The sequence below is a fragment of the Danio aesculapii genome, chromosome 9, assembly GCF_903798145.1.
Source record: "Danio aesculapii chromosome 9, fDanAes4.1, whole genome shotgun sequence".
NCBI lineage: Eukaryota > Metazoa > Chordata > Actinopteri > Cypriniformes > Danionidae > Danio > Danio aesculapii.
The window spans coordinates 38364377-38385786 of record NC_079443.1 but is presented as its reverse complement, the minus strand read 5'-3'; the positions used below and the strand labels follow the sequence as shown (position 1 = coordinate 38385786).

The following is a 21410-nucleotide window of genomic DNA, read 5'->3' as shown; positions in this document are numbered from 1 at the left end:
AATGTTGTCATACAGTGTTATGCCTGGATTTCATCAATATCCTTGCATTTACTAACACAGACTATATTTAAAGTATTTGGAAGTAATTTGCATTTTCCTCCTGATAAGAATCATAAGAACAATGTTTAGTGGCTCAATGTGTTACAACAGTGTTTTTAAAAGACTAAACACTATTGGTATAGTATACAACCAACACGCGGTCAGAACAGGTAATGAAGTATTAAGTGTTTCTCCCAAAGAAAAGCATATCTAAGCAAAATGCTAGCAGCTGTTTGCAGCTCCGCCTCTTTGCCCTTATTTGGTTACCCCCAGTTGGAGCGATGACGGGTGAACAAAATGGCGCATGTTGGCCACGCCCTCTTGTAGCTTCATTTATTTATTTATTTATTTATTTATTTATTTTAAACAGGTTTTGCTGATTGCAATTCCGGAATGTTCATTGCCAATCTTAAGCCAATTGTAATTGTTTGTTTTGGTTCAATTTTGAATTTCCCCAACCACTGCTGAGCCTGGGGGACCACAGTACGTGCTCCAGCTTGGCTGCCCTGGTCCACTTGTAGCTTCATTTGTGCCCTTCAGAAACCTATGCGTGACATCACGAATACTACGTCCATAGTCAATGGTCGATAATTACGTGACATCACGGACATCACCCGGACCAAGGAGCTTGACCGGACGTGCCCTGCATAACCCAATCCTCTGGATCTAGGAAAATAAATATATTTATGCTTTTTTGGAGTCAAACACTTTGGAGAACACTTGAACAAAATTTAAGACCTTGTTAAAAATGCGATTACGCCCTTTTAATACCTTTTAAGAGCCTTAATTTACCCATAATTTATCAACTTTTAATACATTTTAAGACCATGCGGACACCCTGAACAAAGTTCAATATAAAAAAGTAGATTAGCTAATTTACAATTAATGGACCTAAACGATTCATAATGAAACATTTTTTTAGATCTCGGTTTGCTTTGGCAGGTGAGCATAAAAAATGTGTCTTCTACATATAAAATGTACTTTTTGACTAAACACTTTATTTTGATGGTCCATTTGAGTATTAGTACTGTTGATACTGCTGCTAAACAGACATTTAACTGACTATAAGAAATTAGTGTAAGTACAACTTAAACTAACCCTTACCCCAACCTAACAGTCTACTTATAATCTAATGAAAATTAGTTGGCATGTAAATGCAATGTAACTTAAATTCAACAAACGGACCATCAAAATAAAAAAAAACATAGTCAACCTTGGGTAAATCTATAAATAATACAATAAGAATTCTAGTAACATAGGAATATATGTAATTTTAAGTGATTTCATAATACAAAGCCTTTAAATAGTACATCTATTTTCACAAATGTGTGTGTGAGTGAGAGAAAGAACGTTGTCAATGCTCTGAGTAAAACATAAAGGTTGGATCAAATGGTTCAGAAATCAATTTTGGTGTAATTATGCACATAATAATAGTGTTACAAATATATACAAGTTTATTTCAAGGAGTGTGATGAATTACTCCATCCCTGACACCTAGACAACATTCACCAGCCTTTCAACTTAATACATGAAACCAGAGCAGTCTGTTAATAAACTGTCATCTAGAAAAGGAGTACCCTCTGAACAGAGAAAGACTGACAGGCATTATGTACAAACGTGAGCTTTGAATTGTGCAAATAGGCATTGCTGGAATAATAGTTATAGACTGATATATCTGAAGTGTTTATGTGCAAGTGTTTGGGGTCAGTAAGAGTTTTGTTTTTTCTTTTTTGAATAAATCAATATTAATTGATCAAAGTGGTAGCACAAGCTTTTACATTGTGGCAAAGAAAATAACTTCCTATTCGTCAAAGTATACAGAAAAAAAGAATAATGGTTTTACGAAAAGTATTAAAGCAGCACAACTATTTTCATCAAGAAATGTTTAAGCCCCAAATCAGCACATCGAATTGATTCTGAAGGATCACTATTCACAAGGATCAATATTTAGCTTGAAATCTGCAGAATTTCATTATATGCATGATGTAATACATGATAAAATATACTGAAACTGTTCATTTATAATAACAATGCTGTCTTATTGCTTTTTAAGTCAAATAAATGCAGTCTTGGAGAATATAAGAGACTTCATTGAATCTTACCAACCCCAAACATATAAAGCGTAAAGTCCATCACATTCTTAAGCATCACATCTCTATAAATGATTTCTTTATGCAAGGTACTATGTTCATTATATTCCTGCAGCACAACAAATGTCTCCTAATTCAGCTGGAATTTGATCCCTGATCAGTAAAGCTCAGCATAATGCCACACAAAGGCCCTAGAAGAAAATACACAGTCCGATGTGAAAAAAATAGTTGATTAGCTTATTCACAGATCTGAATTGTTCAAAACTCCGAACATCAGTTTGCTACATCTTGGTTTGCTTTGGTATTTCACCCAAAGAAACCTCATCTTTCTTACTACTTTCCACTTTCCCGCCATCTCCATCCTCTTTGAAAAGCTTGTCAAGTTGATCTGCATCCACATAGGTGTAGAAATAAGCCATGATGGAGAAGATGATGCTGACTGCCACCAAAAGGGCAGCAAAAAGCAGAAACTCCACCCACTGGTGATTGATTAAAAGATAAATAAATAAGTGATTTGACATTGCAATAAATCATACAGCAGCTTAAAGAAAAGCTCAAAATGTACCTGCTCCATGCCGGCCCCTTCTGCCACAATCAGGACAATGACATTTCCAAATGCCACGGTCATAAGCCATCCAGCCTGGAGAACGGATTTCATGCTTGCCGGTGCCTGCGCACAGAAGAACAGAAATGAGACATCTTATGCACACAAGCTTGAAGTGCAATATATGATTGACTTACTGTACCTGTGAGTAGGAGAACTCCAGACCGGTGATGGAGAACATGACTTCTCCGGCTGTGAGGAACACGTACTGTGGAATCTGCCAGCCGATGTGAATGTTGTTGGCTTGGATGTCCTCCATCTTTTTGACCGCTAGATTATTGCCCGCCTGTGGAAATGAATGAAGAAATTCAGTGATTTTGCTTATTGTTTTGAAGTATTTGAACTGTATGTATACAGAAATAAAATGCTGAATTTTGATAGAGAGTTATGTGTATTGGAACATTTTGATGTGATCAATATGTGTCAAAACTACTTTTTCCCAAATGTATTTTACAATAAAAAGGAATCAACATCAGATATTTTTATTTAATGCCATGTCAGCAACTGTGGCTATTTTCATGGCAAATACATTTCAGTAATAAATATACAATTAAAACAAATGAATACATAAATTAGATAAGATTTTTAACGTTAATATGTGATTAAAATGTTCTAAATATGTTCTAAAAATAAAATTCCTGATAACACTTGGTTAAATATCTCCTTGAGGGAGTTCATTTCATTAAAAAAAGCCTTTTGTAGTCATTAAAGTCCCCGTGAACCGGAAGCTGCGATCATTATTCTTTTCGTATTGTGAAACTGAATATTAAATGAGAAAACAGTGGGCGTGGCTTGTTTTTTCTACCGTAGGATCAATGGACGTAGTAAAGTAGGCATTTCATTCAGAAAGATCGGGAAAGGGGTTTTAGAAGAGTCATTACAACCTAACAGACTCCTCCTGCTCATCATTTCTGTTTGTTGTCAAAATGGAAGCAGCGTTGGAAGCATAAAGGGAATCAAATGGAATTAAAATGGAAGCATAAATGGAATTAAAGTTGGAGCAGCGTTAGCCACGCCCATTACCTCAAAATCATGTAATCTGATAAACTAACAGAAAACAAACAGTAAGTGCATTTTCAGATTTCAATTAAAGATTAGAAGGGCAAACAATGCACAGATGAGTTATTCACCACAAAACTGGCAATGTGAGCTAACAAAATCATATGATTAGTTTTGATTTCTTGGGGACTTTAAAAGCAGGACAGTCCAATAGAATGTACTTTACACTGAGTGGGGTCTTCACATTTACGCAAAAAAAAAACCTGAGTTAATCTTGTATGTCCAATACGACTTCTGGTAAAAATCATTTGATCAAGTCTTAAAATGTATTAAAAATCTGTTAGAAATTTCAGGTTGTATTTCATACAATTATTATTATTCTTCCATGTATCCCACTCCTCTTGTCACTTATTTAAATCATAACCACTGATGAAAGGTCTGATCTCTGAAGGAGGAATTTGGCAAAATGAATCAAATATTCAAAATGTGTATATAAAACACCAATCATAAAAAGAAAGGGTTTATTCATAGGGTTATGGGCAGGAATACATTTGATAATACACATATGCAATCAATATGGTGTTATTGCATACTGATTATTGATATAGCCTTAATACTGGACCTAATATGGGTGCACCTATTGGACACGTTTTTATACCAATTATAAATAATATCTAATAGTAATACCACCACATGTTTGAACCTTTGCCATCTGGCAAGCACTAAAAACCCATTTTATGCCATGTTTGCTAGCATTCATGACTCAAGCTAATAAATATATATTTTTTGTAATAATGCTTAGTGATGCCTTTTGGGGTGTATTGTCTTATAGTAACTGCTTATGAAGTCTGGACTGTCTAATTATACATTAATTTACTAATTAAAAAATACTGTAAAATATCAAAATGTATAAACAGAGCTAGACATTAACATCTGACAAGCCTAAAAATGCAGGTGGATTTTAGAAGACATGTAACTCCATCTAAACACTTTGGCCAGTTGAATCTTATAAACAGGGCTGGACAATGTATAACGTGTAAGAATTTGACTCGCCTGACTAAACAAGTCATCTAAAACAACAAACTGGGGATACACCAGAACTGACAAGAATGATTCAGACTTTCATTTAAGACTCATGTGTAAGTGGGAGAGACACTTGAGGAGAAAACAAAACAAACAAGGGCAGCTGAACACACAAACTCACAAAAACAATCATTCTGCAGAAACAAAGTGAGCTCTTTTAATGACACATGATATAACCTATTTAAAAGAATAATTCACCCAAAAAATTGTATTTCTGTCATAATTTACTCACCGTTCATTTATTCAAAACCTATTTTAGTTGCTTTCTTCTGTTGAACACAAAAGAAGATATTTCAAAAAATGGTGGTAACTGGCACCTTTGACCATAGTATTTTTTTCCTACTATAGAAGTTGATGGGTGCCTGAAGACAACAGCATTCTTCAAAATATCTTTGTATTCATTGATGTGAATACAGAACGTGAATGTGTTTGTATTCAACAGAAGAAAGAAACTCAAAGGCTTAAAACCACACACAAGGGAAAATAAATAATCAAATAAGGTAATTTGGGAACAGGACATGTTTTTCACAAATATCAGTTACCGAGTTTGATGGTAAATTTAACATTTAGTCCTTTGTGGTGGAAAGAAGGATTTTGTTGTACTGTACCTGTACTTATTTACTTGACTGCTAATAATATTGCAGTGTCTAGAATTTCATATGAAAGATGACATTAAATGAGTAATGCTAGGTAAAAATGTCCTTTATATAGGTCAAATATTTTAGAATGTATTGGTCACCCTTATTTATTTTAAATCTGTAATTATTAATTATACTTATATATACTTATATAACTATACTTATTATAATTATAAGTAACTATTAGCACAACTTCTAGTTGCTAGAAAACCATGATGTCAAAACCCTGCTTATAAATAATATTCTGAATTACTATTACAATTTACAAAACAGCTTTCAAAAACCATTACTGTCACTTTGTATCAATTTAATGCATGATTTCAGAGTAAATATAATCCAAATATAATTATTTGAATAGTATTGGATCATTCAGAAATAAATGCTTAAAGGGGTGGTTCACTCAAAACTAAACAAATTCTGTCATCATTTACTCAGATCTTACTTTTATTCCAAACTACTTTGACTTTATTTTGCTCTGTTAAACACAAAATAAGATATTTTGAAGATTGCTGGAAACATGTAACCATTGACTTCCATAGTGTTTGTTTTTCCTACAATGGAAGTCACTTAGATTGTCAGCTTTCTTCAAAATATCTTCCTTCGTGTTCCACAGAATAAGCTTTGGAACCATTTGAGCTAAGAAAATAGTGTGTAATATTTCATATTTTGGTGTACTATCCCTTTAAGCAGTTACTGTCATGTATTTCATTGCAAGTGGAACAGAATCCTTGATGAACTGAAGTCAAGAACTGAACGTTACATGAACTAAATATTTTGCAAGCATTAAATCTCAAAGATCGACAAGCAATTGGCAGTAAAAACTTCAGCCAAAGTTCTCATTGTGTTATGAAGTACACCCTAAACTGTATCTTCAACTTTGCAGTTAAGTACAAGCTGCACAAAACATTAACTAGAAACTGAACTCGATCACACACCTCTGAGAGTATGACTGTGTAGAAAGCACCAAAATCCAGAAGTCCCAGATCGATCTCATATTCTTTGGAGTCAGTTACACAAACAGCTTTATTATATCTGAAAGACAAGCAAACTTGCAATTAATGTGAGTGGTTGCTTGAAATTATACATTGACAGTGTATAATTAAATACTGTAGGATTAAAATACTCACTCTCCCCTTGGTACACTTATATTGTGAGAAATCCCATAATTTGCAGATGCATAAACTTCCTCAGTGCCAACTGTTACGTTGATATTCTCTGTGTGTGTATTGATAAACCTGTGATAGACAAATATTGAAAGACAAAAGAGAACGATCTCGGTTGTTTTGTCAAAGGTTGGCTTGAAGATATTGATGGACAGTTGTATTAAAGTTTAACAAAGTAGTTAACCAGTAACTTGGAACAATATAAAACACTGTTCTCTAAGCATTAAATGTACCTTATATACGCAGCTCCGGTTTCAGACTTGGTGATGTGATCTTTTACCTGGTTTTAACAATGATAAATGTTCAAAATTATGTATAGCATCTTCTAGAATATTGTTAACTGGACACTCAGTCACTCACCAGATTGCATACAGAGCTGCCGGGCTGTGCAGGAGGGCGCAGTAAGAGACTGTAAGCAGTCCGCTCTGTAAACGTGAGTCTGCACTGGTAATTCTCACCATTGTGACTGACAATCACATTCTGCAGCTGAGAGTCTCCAGTAAGAGGAAGACTTGAGTATCCCGAAGGTTCCTGTAGAATTAAAACAGCTGTGACTAAATTTAATCAAATGAAGCAATAATTCACTAGATGCTGTGTGTTACAGGACTTTTAGAATGGGACAAACAGAGAAAAGTCCCTTTAACTGTACTAAAAATCAAATAATGCATGGCCTCAGTTGGGTTACTTCTTTTTATACAATGGTGGTAACAGCAATAAGACATGACAGTCAGCAATGTGCCAAACATGTAATAAGCCAGAAACATATAAATCACTGAAATAGCAATCCATTTTGGACCTTTACATATTTCACTGTTCCCACGCTTACATAAACAGCAGACTCAAGGATTTTCAAGGACTTTTTAAATCATTAATAATTTTAAATCAAGCACTTCATGTCATTCAGGGTGTCTTTCCATTTCTATGCTGATGTCACCCAGATTTACTTGCATATTAAGAGGGATGACCCTCTCGCTCTTAGTACCTATACTAAGGTGCTTAGATGAGATTAAAATCTGGCTATCCCACAATTGTTTTAACATTAAATGATGATAAAACAGAGGTGATTGTCTTCAGCCCTACTGATAACCTTCAGGCCACATGCCTAAATCTGGGCTACTTATTTGCCTTCAGATCCCCCCCGTGTCCGAAATCTGGGTGTCATCCTTGATGAGTCATTGAAACTAGACAAACAGATCAGTTCGGTTATTGGTCAAACATTAAGTCAAACATATCTTAAATTCCACCACACTAAAGATGGCTGTCCACGATTTTATTACGTCACAGTTAGACTCTTGCAATTCACTTTACGGTGACATTTCAAAATCACAAATTTCTCGCTTTCAGTTGGTCCAAAATGCTGATTTATCTGTAATAGCAGAAAATATGACCATATTACCCCTCTTCTAATGGGCCTCTATTGGCTGCCCATCCAATTCAGAATTGATTTTAAAGTGCTTTTACTGTTATATAAATCCCTTCATAATCTAGGCCCAACATATCTTTCAGAGCTGTTCCAGTTTTAAACTCCTGTAAGATCTCTTAGATCAAGTGATCAAAATCTTCTTTTAGTTCCTCAGTCCAGACTGAAACTTCTCTTTAAGGATTTAAGAGACAGAGCTTTCTCTGTGGTGGGTTAGCGGTTATGGAACACTTTGCCCCTTGAGATTAGAATGGCTCCTTCACTATCTACGTTAAAATCACTCCTTAAAATGTACTTATTTAGCTTGGCCTTTTAATATTATTTTAATAGTCCTTTCTACTGCTACATTTTTACACCGTTTCTCTTGGCTTATTTCTATGTTTTTATTTTCTGTCTATTTTACTTTGTCTTATGTACAGCACTTTGGTCATTTGGTCTTGTGACTGTTTTTAAATGTGCTCTATAAATAAATGAACTTGATTTATTTATTAGGTCATTACTGTACTTAACATTTCATTTACACTTACTGTAAAATTTACATAATTTTTTTTTTTTTTTTAGATTTTTACTGTTTTAAACAGTCATGTTCAAAAAACTTAAATAAAATTAGTTTAATTCAATACTGGTGATATTCAAATTCGGTTTCTGAAATATTGATAAAATGTGCATAATATGCTGTGTTATTACACAAGATTTAAATTTAAGATACAGACCGCACACCACACACCAGCTGATTAGTGGAGAGGAGGGAAGTGATGAAGCCAATTATGATATGGGGATGGTTTCACGTCTCATCCGAGACGGCGCTCACTGAGCAGTATAGAGTCCCCATCAATATACTGGGGCGTTAGGACCCACACAGACCACAGGTTGGGCGCCCCCTGCTGGACTCACTAACACCATTTCCGGCAGCAACCTAGCTTTCTCATGTGGTCTCCCACCCAGGTACTGACTGGGCACAGCCCTGCTTAGCTTCAGTGGGCGACCATGTGACAGTTGCAGAGAGCTAGTTGCTGCCAATTAAGTACATTTGTTGAAATAAAAGCATATACAAATTTAATTAAAAATGTAATTCAAGCACTTTCAAGGACCTATGTTTGTTTTTTTAAGTACCTTCAAGGCCTTGTATATGAATTGTCTGAAATGTAAGTACTTTTAAGTATTTTCAAGATGCGTGGGAACCCTGGTATTTGCTTTTTTAAATTCCAAAGTGCGACTTTTGGCTTTGCAGAATATATCATTTCTTTTATTACGACAGGTGTTTTAAGGATCCTAATTAGGGCTAAACAAGCATTTTTGTAACTGATTGATTTTGGCTATCTGAAAGGTGCTATATGCAAGTTTCTGACTCTTCTAAAGCATCAAACTACCATAATATTGTATGTTTGCAGATATTTAAGAAACGTGCTAATTGAGCACACTGAAAAACAATGCTAAATTCGGTTATTCTAAAAAAAGTGCATTCCAAATGCCTGGTCTGTGTAACTCCGTCCACTGACAGTTTACCCAATTATATTTCATGACCACCGGTTGCTTTGGTGGAAACAGCACTTTTCATTTCACTTTTGAATGAAGTCTTCTGGGGGAAAAAATCTCTCCAATATTTTTAATTTGGACTGCAATACGTAGTCCAGATTGTAGTCTTAGCCCGATCTTTATTTTACATCAGCTGTCATGTCAGCGATGTTCAGTAGGAGGTAGTATATGATTTTAAGTAGATTTGACCACTTCCATTAATGTTGAAGTGTATTTGATGTTGACTTCAGTTACTTTTATCTGCCATTAGACAATATGTGATTCACACATGACTGGCAAGACTGCCATTCTGACTAGTGATGTGTCAAATGTATTGAATTTTTTAAAATATGATGATACCAGCATTTCCGGCTAGCTGATTGTGTTTACATGCTCGACTGTACTCGCTATAGTGATTATCGCTTCACAATCATAACTGACAATTACACAAATATACAAACACAAGAGTGTTTGAAATCCAGGTATATCAGAGATCTATAAGCAGATATATGAGCAATTCACTGATGGGTCAGATAGTAGACACGGCTTTTAAACACTCTCATATCAGTGTAATTGTTAGCAAAGAAGTGCTTATGCGTGTAGCCAATCATTCATATATGTTGAGCACTTGAACACACAATGGCCAATCAGTGGTGTTTAAGAATCCACTTAACAGTGCTTAAATGTTAGCGGAAAGTGGAGGTTTTTACAATTTAGTACCAATTGGTAATAAAGTCTGTACTTTTGGCAAATCTAATTCTGACATGAGCATGAGCTTTATTATTGCTAGTCTCACCTCCACTTTACTTGCTGCAATCATTCAGCTTATTGTGCAACATATGTAGTCACATATTCATAATATTTATCAAAAGCATTGTTTACTATTGTAATAAGTTTAGTTAGATTCCGTTCAATTAATAACCATGATTGGAGCTCTATTATACTGGTAGTGAATACTGATACAGTAGAAAAATTCTGAATATGGTGGCACTAACGTGTTTATCTTTACTGTTGTTACCTCGTATGGTTTAAGTGGCTCTGAGAAGATAGTGTGTGCTGGAAACTGCACAGTGACATCTGAATCCATAAGATTGTAAACCTGAACAAGGCTCTCTTTGGCTGGAGGAGGCTCCACCACGGTTTTCTAGCCAAGAAAATGAAAATGTCAATTTCAGTTAATGTTGACAGGCACTAAATGACTTTCTTTAGCAGTTCTACAGAAAATCTTTAAAGACAATGTGGTCCATTTTAGGAAATGTACGTACAATGACGTAAACTTCAACAACAGTTGCAGCGCAGAAGGCAAGTGCAGCAAGAATCATGCCTGTCGCCATCTTCTTTAGTGGACTAAAAATGAACAAATTAAAAACAAATTTATGAAACAAAATGGATTTAACTTTACACAAACAATGTTAGTATGTAATAAAATGAGTGAAGACATGAACATGTAAAATGTTATATTACATTTGGAATATTTCACACTGGTTCAATGTATTAATCCATAGATTTCCACTGTAAATGCACCAGTAATAACATTCTGTTTATAATATTATTTCTCTCTGTGGTAAAAAGTACAGTATCTCAAAGATGCTATAGTTAGAACTTGCATTGTATTGGTTTTCTTTTTCTTTACTGATATGTGTGCATTTTTCACAGCACTCACGTGAGTTTGATCCGACAAAGGCCTACAAGTGGATAAATGCCCATGTCGAAAATTGGAATAAACACCAGAATCAGCAAAGCATTCAGCATCTTAACAATACAGAAACACACACCCACTGAATGACACTAGAACCATAACATACAGAAAAGACATTCATTATGAAGGTGATAACAATAAAATTTTGTTGCTTAGGTTTTTTACAACCGGTTATAAACTGCCTGGTTATTTTGAACTGACAATATTGCAAAACAGGAGGCAGAACATTTTTGTCTTTAGAAAAATTATTTTAAAATGACCCCTATAATCCCTTTTATTATATGTATAACATTTAATACAAGTATTATCTAAGCTTTTAGTTTAGATATTATAACATCTCATTAAATATAATCATAAAAATAACATTATTTATTCTGTATATACAAAGCAAAGAATCCAGAGAATTTTAAAAGAATGAAACCTCTGAAATAATAAAATAATGAATGTTTTATTATGCTTTTATTTTTAATCGGGAAATAAACAACAATTTTCAGAATTAGGGAAAGGTTTAAACTGATAAATGCAAACTTCAGCAAAAATATTTTAAAAATTAAGGTTCAAAGTATACTGAAAATGTATGCCTCTGTATTAATTATAAAAGCTGACTGCATATCAACCATTCTTTAAACATATTTTGTAAATAACATTCAATCATGACCTACTAGCTGTAATTCCAGTGTGTGTGGTGTGTTTGTGCTTCGGTTGTTTGGCTCACCTGCATTTGATCAGGCTTTATTATGAAACCTCCACCCTGCAAAACATCAATCAAAATCATTTATGATATATTTTATTTCATTTATAACCTTTGGATTTAATACTGATGATGTCAAAGCCTATATATTGTTATCAAAAATATATCATCAGACCACTTCAAGGATATCGGGTTATCTTATTTATCTTGCACTATGACTTGATTGCTTGGAATCCAAAATAATATTGTTAAATGGGATTTACAGTTGCTTTCACGATCCTAATCATCTTGTACACCTCACTAACAGTGGCCAAAAAAAAAAAAAACACTTACAAAATCCATATTCATTCGAGTAGCTTGAAGAGTCCAGCGTGAACCCTGGCACAGAACAAAGAGAACAATGTTTAATTATTATTTAGCAATTCTCTGAACCTTAATATTTTCAAAGGCTGTACGGTGTTGTGATCAATAGGGATCCTTATGACATTTAATCCTGAAAATATCTGCTAGACATGACTAACATGAGCGATCAAGACATTTTCTTGTTTTATTCCTTAAAGTACAGAATTAAATTTGTTTCTGTGAAAATTTGAATCAGTTAGCCATCGAATGTCAATGGCTACCTGTTTTCGACATTCTTCAAAATATTTTATTTTTTGTTCAACAGACAAAATAAACTCATGATTATTCAGAATCCCTTTAAGATCAGTAAATGGTGAATAATGGTGGGTAATTAAATGGGTAATTCATATGAATAAAAACCTTATACCTGCTGGTCAAAGAGAGCCCAAAACATAGGCAATGGAATATAAAGAACCAGCACCCTGAACACCATTTTAATCTCCTGTATGAGTCGCTTCTGAAAAAGAAAACCATCCAAATCCTTATTTTAAAAAATATCTATATTTCTTGTGGTAAGTGAAGAAACACACAAGAATTAAACTTGGTAGATTTAGCTTGTATAGCTACTGAAACGCACAGAGTACTTCTCCTCTGCCCAATCTAGCCAGTGGCTCCGTTTTGGGCTCTTTTTGGAATTCCTCCATCGATTGCTTATAGCAAACTGGTAAAAATAAAAAAACAAAGCAAAAGAAGACCGTTAGCCTTCTAGTCATGCTCCAGATCCTTTAGTAACACATTAAAGAAAGCTTTTGAACTGTTGACAAGATTTACTTACCCCAATACATTTGCAGACACGCACCAAGACATTTCCCTCCGGAGGACTTTTCTTGTATAGGCCACTTCCAGAAATAAACACCACTAGAGGAACAGGTGCAGAGTTAATTACACACACAATAAGTTAAATGAGCTAGATTAAGGAGCCCTAGCACTCATGTAGAAGTAGCATGCTCTTACCCAGAGTGCATTAATAATCAAATATTGTTTCATATGAACACAAATGCATGATGTGTTTGCAAAGATTATTTCTCCATTTTAAAATGCCTGTTATCACTAAATGAGTAAATAGATTTACTTTCAGGGATTTAGCTGATATTTTTATCATAAGTGAGAAACGTAAGCAATCAGAGACAATATTTGTTGAATACAACTAACACAACTCAAAAAGTTCCATACAGACCCTTAAAATGTACACTGTTTAGGGATCAAAATTATTGAACTTCCTAGAGTTTGAGGTTGCTGCTTAGTATTTGGATCAAAAAGAGAAGATGTTAGTTTACATATAAGCAAACCAAAAAACAACAACAATAACAACAACAACAAAAAAAACCTTAAATAAGTTACTTAAAAAGGACACCGGATGTAAATTCCTTTATTATCTGATAAACCCTGCTTAATCTGCAGTTTGAATGACACAAAATGAACACAAATGCTTATCAAAAGTATCAAAACCTTCTTCCCTGCATTCATTATTCATTATTTGTGAGTGTATGGATGTTCCCAGAGATGGGATGTGGCTGGAAGGGCATCTACTGCGTAAAATCGTGCTGGATAAGTTGGCGGTTCATTCCGCTGTGGCGACCCCGGATTAATAAAGGGACTAAGCCGAAAAGAAAATAAATGAATGAATGAGTTGAATGCACAAATATTATCTCACCTGTGAAATTGTAATTATTGCTCAAATATTTCCCAAGTAATATTACATTTTTCACAGTATTCCTATAATATTTTGTCTTCTGGAAAAAAAAGTAATTTCTTTTAGTTAGGCTGAAATAAAAGCAGTTTTTAATAAATAAGTAAAAGTCAATGTTAGCAGCCCCCTTTAGAAATGTTTTTTTCAACTGGCTACAGAACAAAGAGTATGTTTACATGGACACCAATAATCAGATTTTAATACGAGTAAGACAATACTCTGATGAAGAGACTGTAAACAGCGATTTCTGATTAATTTGATACTATTAAAGTCATAATCGAACTAAAGGGACTTTAGCCAATTTTAGTCGTGTTATTGAAGTGCCGTGCAGGCATGTAAACACATTAATCAAACTATTACCATCATGAAGGACAGGGATCACCAAACTTGTTCCTGGAGGTCCGGTGTCCAGCAGATTTGAGCTCCAACCCTAATCAAACATACCTGAACAAGCTAATCAAGGTCTTACTAGGTATTCTTGAAACACCCAGGCAGGTGTGTTGAGGCAAATTGGAGCTAAACCCTGCAGGGCACCGGACCTCCAGGAACGAGATTGGTGACCCCTGATGTAGGACTTTTCGCTGTGTTTTGCGACAGGATAGTCCACATACACATACGGCTGTTTGACAATATTCTTTGCACCTACAGAGTCATTAAATACCACAGACACATACACAGCGAAATGTGGAGGTTTTTTCTCCCATTCACTGTGTGGTATGAAATTCCATTAAAACAACACTCTTCCAACAGTTCATTGTTGAATCCATTATCTCGTTTGTCATGGGGGGCATGCATGAATGAAAGTGAAAGTGCAAAACTGCAGTTAAGATCGACAAATTAAAAAGGAAACACTCGAAATTACATGAAACTCCGGAGGAAATGTGGATAGCGCTGTGATGCAATGATGTTAATCAATCTATGTGCTATAACATGTAAAACGGGATCATGAAAGGAAGATTCAAAAACCAACTCATGCAAACACCTTCATCATATTATTGTCTTATTCATTCATTCATTTTCTTTTCGGCTTAGTCCCTTAATTAATCTGTGGTCGCCACAGCGGAATGAACCGCCAACTTATCCAGCACATGCTTTATGCAGCAGACGCTCTTCCAGCTGCAACCCATTACTGGGAAATATCTTATTCAAATTAAGGCAAAAAATTTCATTACATGCCCATGTAAACAGTCATTGTTGTCCAATGACTTGTCTAAACCTAACTTGCTTAGTTAACCAAACTAACCTAGTTAAGCTTTTAAATTGCACTTTAAGTTGAACACTAGTATCTTGCAAAATAACTAGTAAATATTATCATGGTAAAGTCAAACGCAATTAGTTATTAAAACTACAGATGGAATATATCCTGACGAAATCTTCTCTCTGTTAAACAGCACTTGGGAAATATTTGAATAAGAAATAAAACTTAATCGGAAGACTAATCATTTTGCTTTTAACTGGTGTATGAAGTGTGTTTAAATATTTTTAGAGCTACTGTATGTGCATATGTCTCATTCAGTTTCCAGACTAAAAGCTAAATCCCTTCGCTTTCCATACAGCATTCATGGCACAGTGAATGACATTCGCTAATGTGCTATGATAACATTCTGGGATTTCTGAATAAATGGCTATGAGTGTGCTAAACATACATGCTTACTGAGGACAGCTGATTTCACAAATACAATCCATGTGGAATTTCGGAGTATTCCTTCGATCCTCCAAGCTAAAATTCACAGAAAACTGAAGACCCTCACCTAAGGCGATGACCATTAAAGCTGCAGGAACTCCAAAGGCCAGGGCATAGCAATCTCCTCCAAAACACTGCACATCACCTATAAACAATGCATTTAATCATGATCTAAGGTTCCTGTAATTGACATGATAATAACACTTTATGACTGCCATATACTTTCATTGCTTTAAAAGAGTATTTGTAGCCTTGTCTTGAGACTGACCTCTTAGTATTGGTGTGATAATGGTGGATAAGACACTTCCAGCATTGATTGACATGTAAAAGATGGAGAAGAATTTTCTCCTCTCATCTATCTGAATAAGAACAAGAAGTTAGATATGTTAAAGGAATTGTTTAATTAAAGGTGTGTGTTTGTTTTTATTACATGGTGGGGACCTCAGCATGTTAGCACACTCACAAAGTGGAGACCTAAAACATAGTGGGGACCAAATGCCCAGTCCCCACTATGTTTTGCCTTTAAAAGACTCAGGGGGCATTGCTGATATGCCTAGTGCAGTTTTTTTCATTGATACCCACCTTGACCATTCACTTCTACACAAGACCCCACTTCTACACAATACCTGAAATGTCCCCACAAGTAACCACTGTGTCATGTCTAAAAAACTTGTGGAATATCCATAATCTGAAGTGATTTTACGGAATAGTTTGTGTTTTTTTGTGGAAAACTATTTTTTTATGTCTCTAACATCATCAGAAAGGGCGGTCCCCATTATGTTACCATCGTGACAGGTGACCCCCACAATGCACAAAAACAAGTGTGTGTGTGTGTATATTAGCCTTAACTGTATATGAAGCCAATTATATATTCAAATAATATCCACTCTTTTAGATGTAATACAATTTTCTAGTTTGTATTAGATCTTGCTTTCCTTATCTGTGATGCATTTTAGTTGTACAGCAATTTGCTGGCTTTACTGTGCTCTGTTGTAAATATATTACTTTACAGCAACAGTTTATCTAAAAATGAAAATCATTTACTCACCCTGCACTTCAGTGTATCGTTTTCCTTTGAATACAAGAGAATGTTTTGGAAAAATATTGGTAACCAGACAGTTTACTGTACTCACTGACTTCCACAGTACTTTCCTACTATGTAGTTCAGTGCATACTGTTTGGTTACCCACATTCTTCAATATATCTTTTTTTATGTTCAGCATAAGAAAACTTATGCAGGTTTGGAATAATATGAGGGTGAGTATATTTTAATTTTAGGAGAACTATAACTTTTGTTTTAAGATACGGAATTAAAATGAAAATATTCTGCATTTTACATGTGTAAACCCCGCCATTGCAATTGACTAAATGAAATGTATTGACTTACATTGTCTTCATCAAACTGGTCACCACCAAAAGCTGCAACGCAGGGTTTGATCCCTCCTGTCCCTAATGCTATGAGGCCCAGACCAACCATTGACAGAGCTCTATGAGGAGACAACAAAAAAAACATGTATATGCCCAATGGGCTATATGCACAGCTAGTGTTTTTTAGCCAATGACAAACTTCCAGTAATGGTTTATGTGACTATTTTCAGTTTCATGCAGTTCCTTTTACCGCATTGATGTTGTAATGTAATCAAATATAATCAGCTAAATAGACTTAAGCATCCATTTGGTTGTTAAAGCGTAAAGAGAGACGAAAGACCATTTAAACACAGGTGAATAGAATTCAGTGCAGTGCTTCTTGTTTGGTCTGAGACCCTTTTCATATAGGATCTCAGCCAGGCAGTGAAGAATGCTGTTTTTTAAAAGAAATCAGATCTTAAACTCAGCAATTTTGTATGCGTTGACAATCCACCGGAAGCACTGGGGCTGGCTGACCGAAATTAAAAGTTTGTGTGTATATACCCTATTGCATTTTCAAAATTGAAATACTTTTCACTAGAAATATATTTACTATAAAAGCTCACAGTATCATGCTACTGTACTGTACACCTCAACTGACATAAAAAGCTTACATATGAACAGTGCTGTCCCCCACATCAGGAATAGCCCCGACAGACTTGACCACATGGCCAATCACATACACAATAGACAGATAGATGATGGTTCTGCAAAAGAAAAAGTACAAAAATAAAGCATCAGTCTTCTCATAATTTTTCTTTTAAAAGGGATAGTTTATTATCTGTCATCATTTACTAACTCTTCCAAAACAGATTATGAATAAAAAAAGAAGATATTTGGAAGCAAGCTGGAAACCTGTAACCATTGACTTCCACAGTATTTGTTTTTACTAGTATGGAAGTCAATGGTTACAGGTTCCCATCATTCTTCAAAATCTCTTCTCTTGTGTTCTACAGAAAAAAACAAAGTTTTTGAACAAGTAAAATCTGAATAAATTATGACAGAATTTTCTTTTTTTGCCAACCCCTTTAAGAACAATACTTACTTGAACTTCCCTAACCATGAGTCTGCTATCAAGGCCCCCAGAAGTGGAGTGAAGTAACACAGGCCTGAGAATGCATGGTATATAGCTGTAGACAGATTCTTGTCCCAATGCAGGTAGTTCATGAAGTAAAGCGTCAGCACCGCTTCAAAACAAGATGCATATATTAATATAACATTAATAGACTGATGTCAGATTACACAGATCTACGATTGTTTTTTTGTTGTTTGTTTTTCTAAACTGGTCAATAAAATCCAACTGAATTCTCTCATCAGAAGTAACAAAGTGCAGATATCGTGTACAAAATGTAAAATATTAATCTTGTAATTTAATTTTGTATTAAAGTCATGGAACAATGTGTTTTTCTTTTTTTTTCTAAAACGTATGCACGTTGTATTAAATTTAAGAGTTATTTGGTATAAAATATAATACAGCTAGCATTATACAATAAAAAAAAAAAAATGGAAATCAACTTCAAAGAATTGATATTCCACTAAATCAAGATTGACCTTTAACCCAAAAGACAATTTCAGACCACATACAAGTTTATACAGTTTATCACTTTCAAATGATTTTCATTACCTTTCATTCCATAGTAAGAGAATCTTTCACAGAACTCATTGACCACAATGAAGGCAATGCTAACTGGGTAGTTAGTCCCACATAATTTCTGTGCACAAAAAACAAATAGACATGTACGATTTTTGTTGAAATACTCATTTATTTTTTTCATTCAATACAAATGTTAGTTTTAAATGGTACTACAGGTCAGACATTTACATGTGCTCAGGACAAAGATGTTTCTGTAATACTTTGTGTCATATAACATTTGCAATATTTCATAACTACAATTAGGCCTAGAGAAGAAATGTATGTTTTACAGATCATGGTGATCTAAAACCCGTAATTAAAACAACAACAACAAACAATTGTTAATTTAAAACATTGTTTACAATATACAATAATTAATTTAATTTAACTATTATCAGAAAAATTACAAATGTGCATGCATATATATTTCTATATGCATATAATTATGTAAGATCGTAATCTTAATATAATTCTTATTAATATAAACTTTTAATTATAAAACCCCTTAAAAATGAAAGCTAATTATTATCTGAAATGAAAACAATGCAATGTCTAATATAATTTTAAAACTGACATTTTATTCTTACATTTGTTTTGACATTTTATTGACGTTTATTCATTAATAAGAAAATTCTTACATGAATCACAAACTGGTTTCAATAAATATTAATAAATCAATCTTGAGTAATTTGTCATATATATATATATATATATTTTTAACTATTATTATTATAACAACAATTACTTTTTTGATACTCTGTTTATACCATAAAATTATAGCCTTACTTTATGCCATCTAACATTTGGAACATTTCACAATATTCTACTCTAGGCCTAACTGTTCTGTCTTTAGCAAATCCCCCATATTTCACAATGTTTAATGCATAATGTTTCCAATAAAAAAAATAAATAAAAATGGTAAAAGTTGAACTCACCTGTGAGCGCTGTGCTTTTTCATATTTCTCTGCATCAACATCTTTGTCTAAAACAGTTAAACATAAGACAAAAAAAGATAATTAGGTGATGAAATGTTTATTTTGGAATTTGGTAAAATTCAATATCAACTCAATATTGTCGACCATAATTCATCACTATATCTCTGCCTACAGGCTTCGCTCTAGCCAACAGAAACAGGCAGCGCAGTTTATATTTGTTTGGGCAGTTGGTCGAAAGCCCCAGCCTCACTGCATGCAAGTCTGCAGGAACTTAACAACATTGTTTTTCCCACAGGCGCCAGTTTACATTCTTGCCGAAGTCATCGCTTATCTTGCAGTAGCCTACATCATATTTTGCTTTTGACATTATTAAAAGCGTGACATATACAGGTCGCAGATGTGGTTTAAACCTTAACATTAACCCTTACAACAGTTTTACACTTTGAAAAAAAGTTGCATAAATACAAGTCAATTTGTGCCAAAATGTAAAAACACAGACACGTCAAGCAGACAATTTAACGATTGAGACGACAGAAACACTCCAACATGTAATAAAAGCAACTGAAGCATAAAAACAGCCATCGTTACCCTTCATTTTCCCCATCTCTTCAATGAATCCAAGTGTGTATTTGGACACTCAACGTGTAGTGGATTCCTGAACACGCGGCCAAGTCCGTCCCTCCTCAGAGACTGAAAACTCGTCCGCCTCACGCTTATGTTAAAGCTGCTGTTGAACTTTCCCAGGTTAATGTATTACTTCATGACAAAGAATAGCAACCCCGAACCGGGCGGGTCGATGTGACACGAGACCCAAAACACATGCATCAGATTATACGGTTTATGCGGGAGTCTCCCACTCCTAAACTGTTAATATATAACGCGCTGCAAATGCGGAGGGAAGTTTTTGACTTCAGTTTAATTTCAATGTATTCTCTCTTATTTATATTTCAGTCGGTTTGGGGTGTTATGTTGTGGTAAAAGTGCCCTAATTAGTAAACTTGTGCAGCTCTCACTTCCCTCTACAGCAGGCGGAGCCATTCAGCATCTAACGGAACCGGTGGTCGGATGAAGTAAATAGCGGTAATTACCAAGTTAACTTCAGCTCAGGGGTGCCCAAACTTTTTCTTCTAAAGGGCCAAAAACCAAACTTAAATGAAGCTAGTGGGTCGAACGTAAGTACAGTTGTTATTGTAATCTCCTAATTTATTTGTTTACAAATGAGGACATCATGGTGGCGCAGTGTGTAGCACGATTGCCTCATAGCAAGAAGGTCGCTGGTTTGAGTTCCGGCTGGGTCCTTTGGCATTACTGTGTGAAGTTTACATGCTCTCCCCGTGTTGGCGTGGGTTTCCTCTGGGTGCTCTAGTTTCCCCCACAGTCCAAAGACATGCGCTATAGGTGAATAAGCTAAATTGGCCGTAGTGTTTGCGTGTGAAAGAGTGTGTTTCCCAGTGTTGGTATGATAACATATGCTGGAGTAGTTGTCGGTTCATTCCGCTGTGGCAATCCCTGATTAATAAAGGGACTAAGTCGAAAAGAAAACGAATGAATGAATGAATGTTTACAAATGTCTTGAATACATACTTTATATTAACTAAAACAGTTTTTTATTTTATTTTTTACATTTTATAATGAACTTAACACAGTAAAACAAAAGAATCTCATTTATAACAGAATTGCACTAGTTTTTGCCTTGATTTGCTCACTGATGTCTTCTG

The 21410-nt window shown here is 34.7% G+C and overlaps 1 protein-coding gene across 1 annotated transcript; it reads right to left on the bottom strand.

Annotated features, from left to right (window-relative positions):
• Nucleotides 1–1432: 1432 nt before the first annotated feature.
• On the bottom strand, nucleotides 1433–20464 carry slc15a2 (solute carrier family 15 member 2). The gene is made up of 23 exons (XM_056465654.1): nucleotides 20281–20464; nucleotides 19693–19739; nucleotides 18749–18836; nucleotides 18170–18311; nucleotides 17739–17831; nucleotides 17105–17204; nucleotides 15986–16076; nucleotides 15785–15862; nucleotides 13119–13201; nucleotides 12921–13004; nucleotides 12711–12800; nucleotides 12275–12319; nucleotides 11966–12001; nucleotides 11215–11303; nucleotides 10817–10898; nucleotides 10570–10695; nucleotides 6977–7147; nucleotides 6850–6896; nucleotides 6581–6688; nucleotides 6389–6485; nucleotides 2876–3019; nucleotides 2695–2799; nucleotides 1433–2608 (listed from the first exon to the last, which is right to left on the bottom strand). The coding sequence occupies exons 1-23, from the start codon at nucleotides 20294–20296 to the stop codon at nucleotides 2411–2413; spliced, it is 2160 nt and encodes a 719-aa protein (XP_056321629.1). The 5' UTR covers nucleotides 20297–20464; the 3' UTR covers nucleotides 1433–2410.
• Between the last annotated feature and the right edge of the window lie 946 nt (nucleotides 20465–21410).

Coding starts and splice junctions, on each gene's coding strand:
- slc15a2 (XM_056465654.1), bottom strand. Junction 17,832..18,169: donor TCATGGTTAGGGAAGTTCAA/GTAAGTATTGTT, acceptor TTTCTTTTGCAG/AACCATCATCTATCTGTCTA. Junction 7,148..10,569: donor AGCCACTTAAACCATACGAG/GTAACAACAGTA, acceptor TTAATTCTACAG/GAACCTTCGGGATACTCAAG.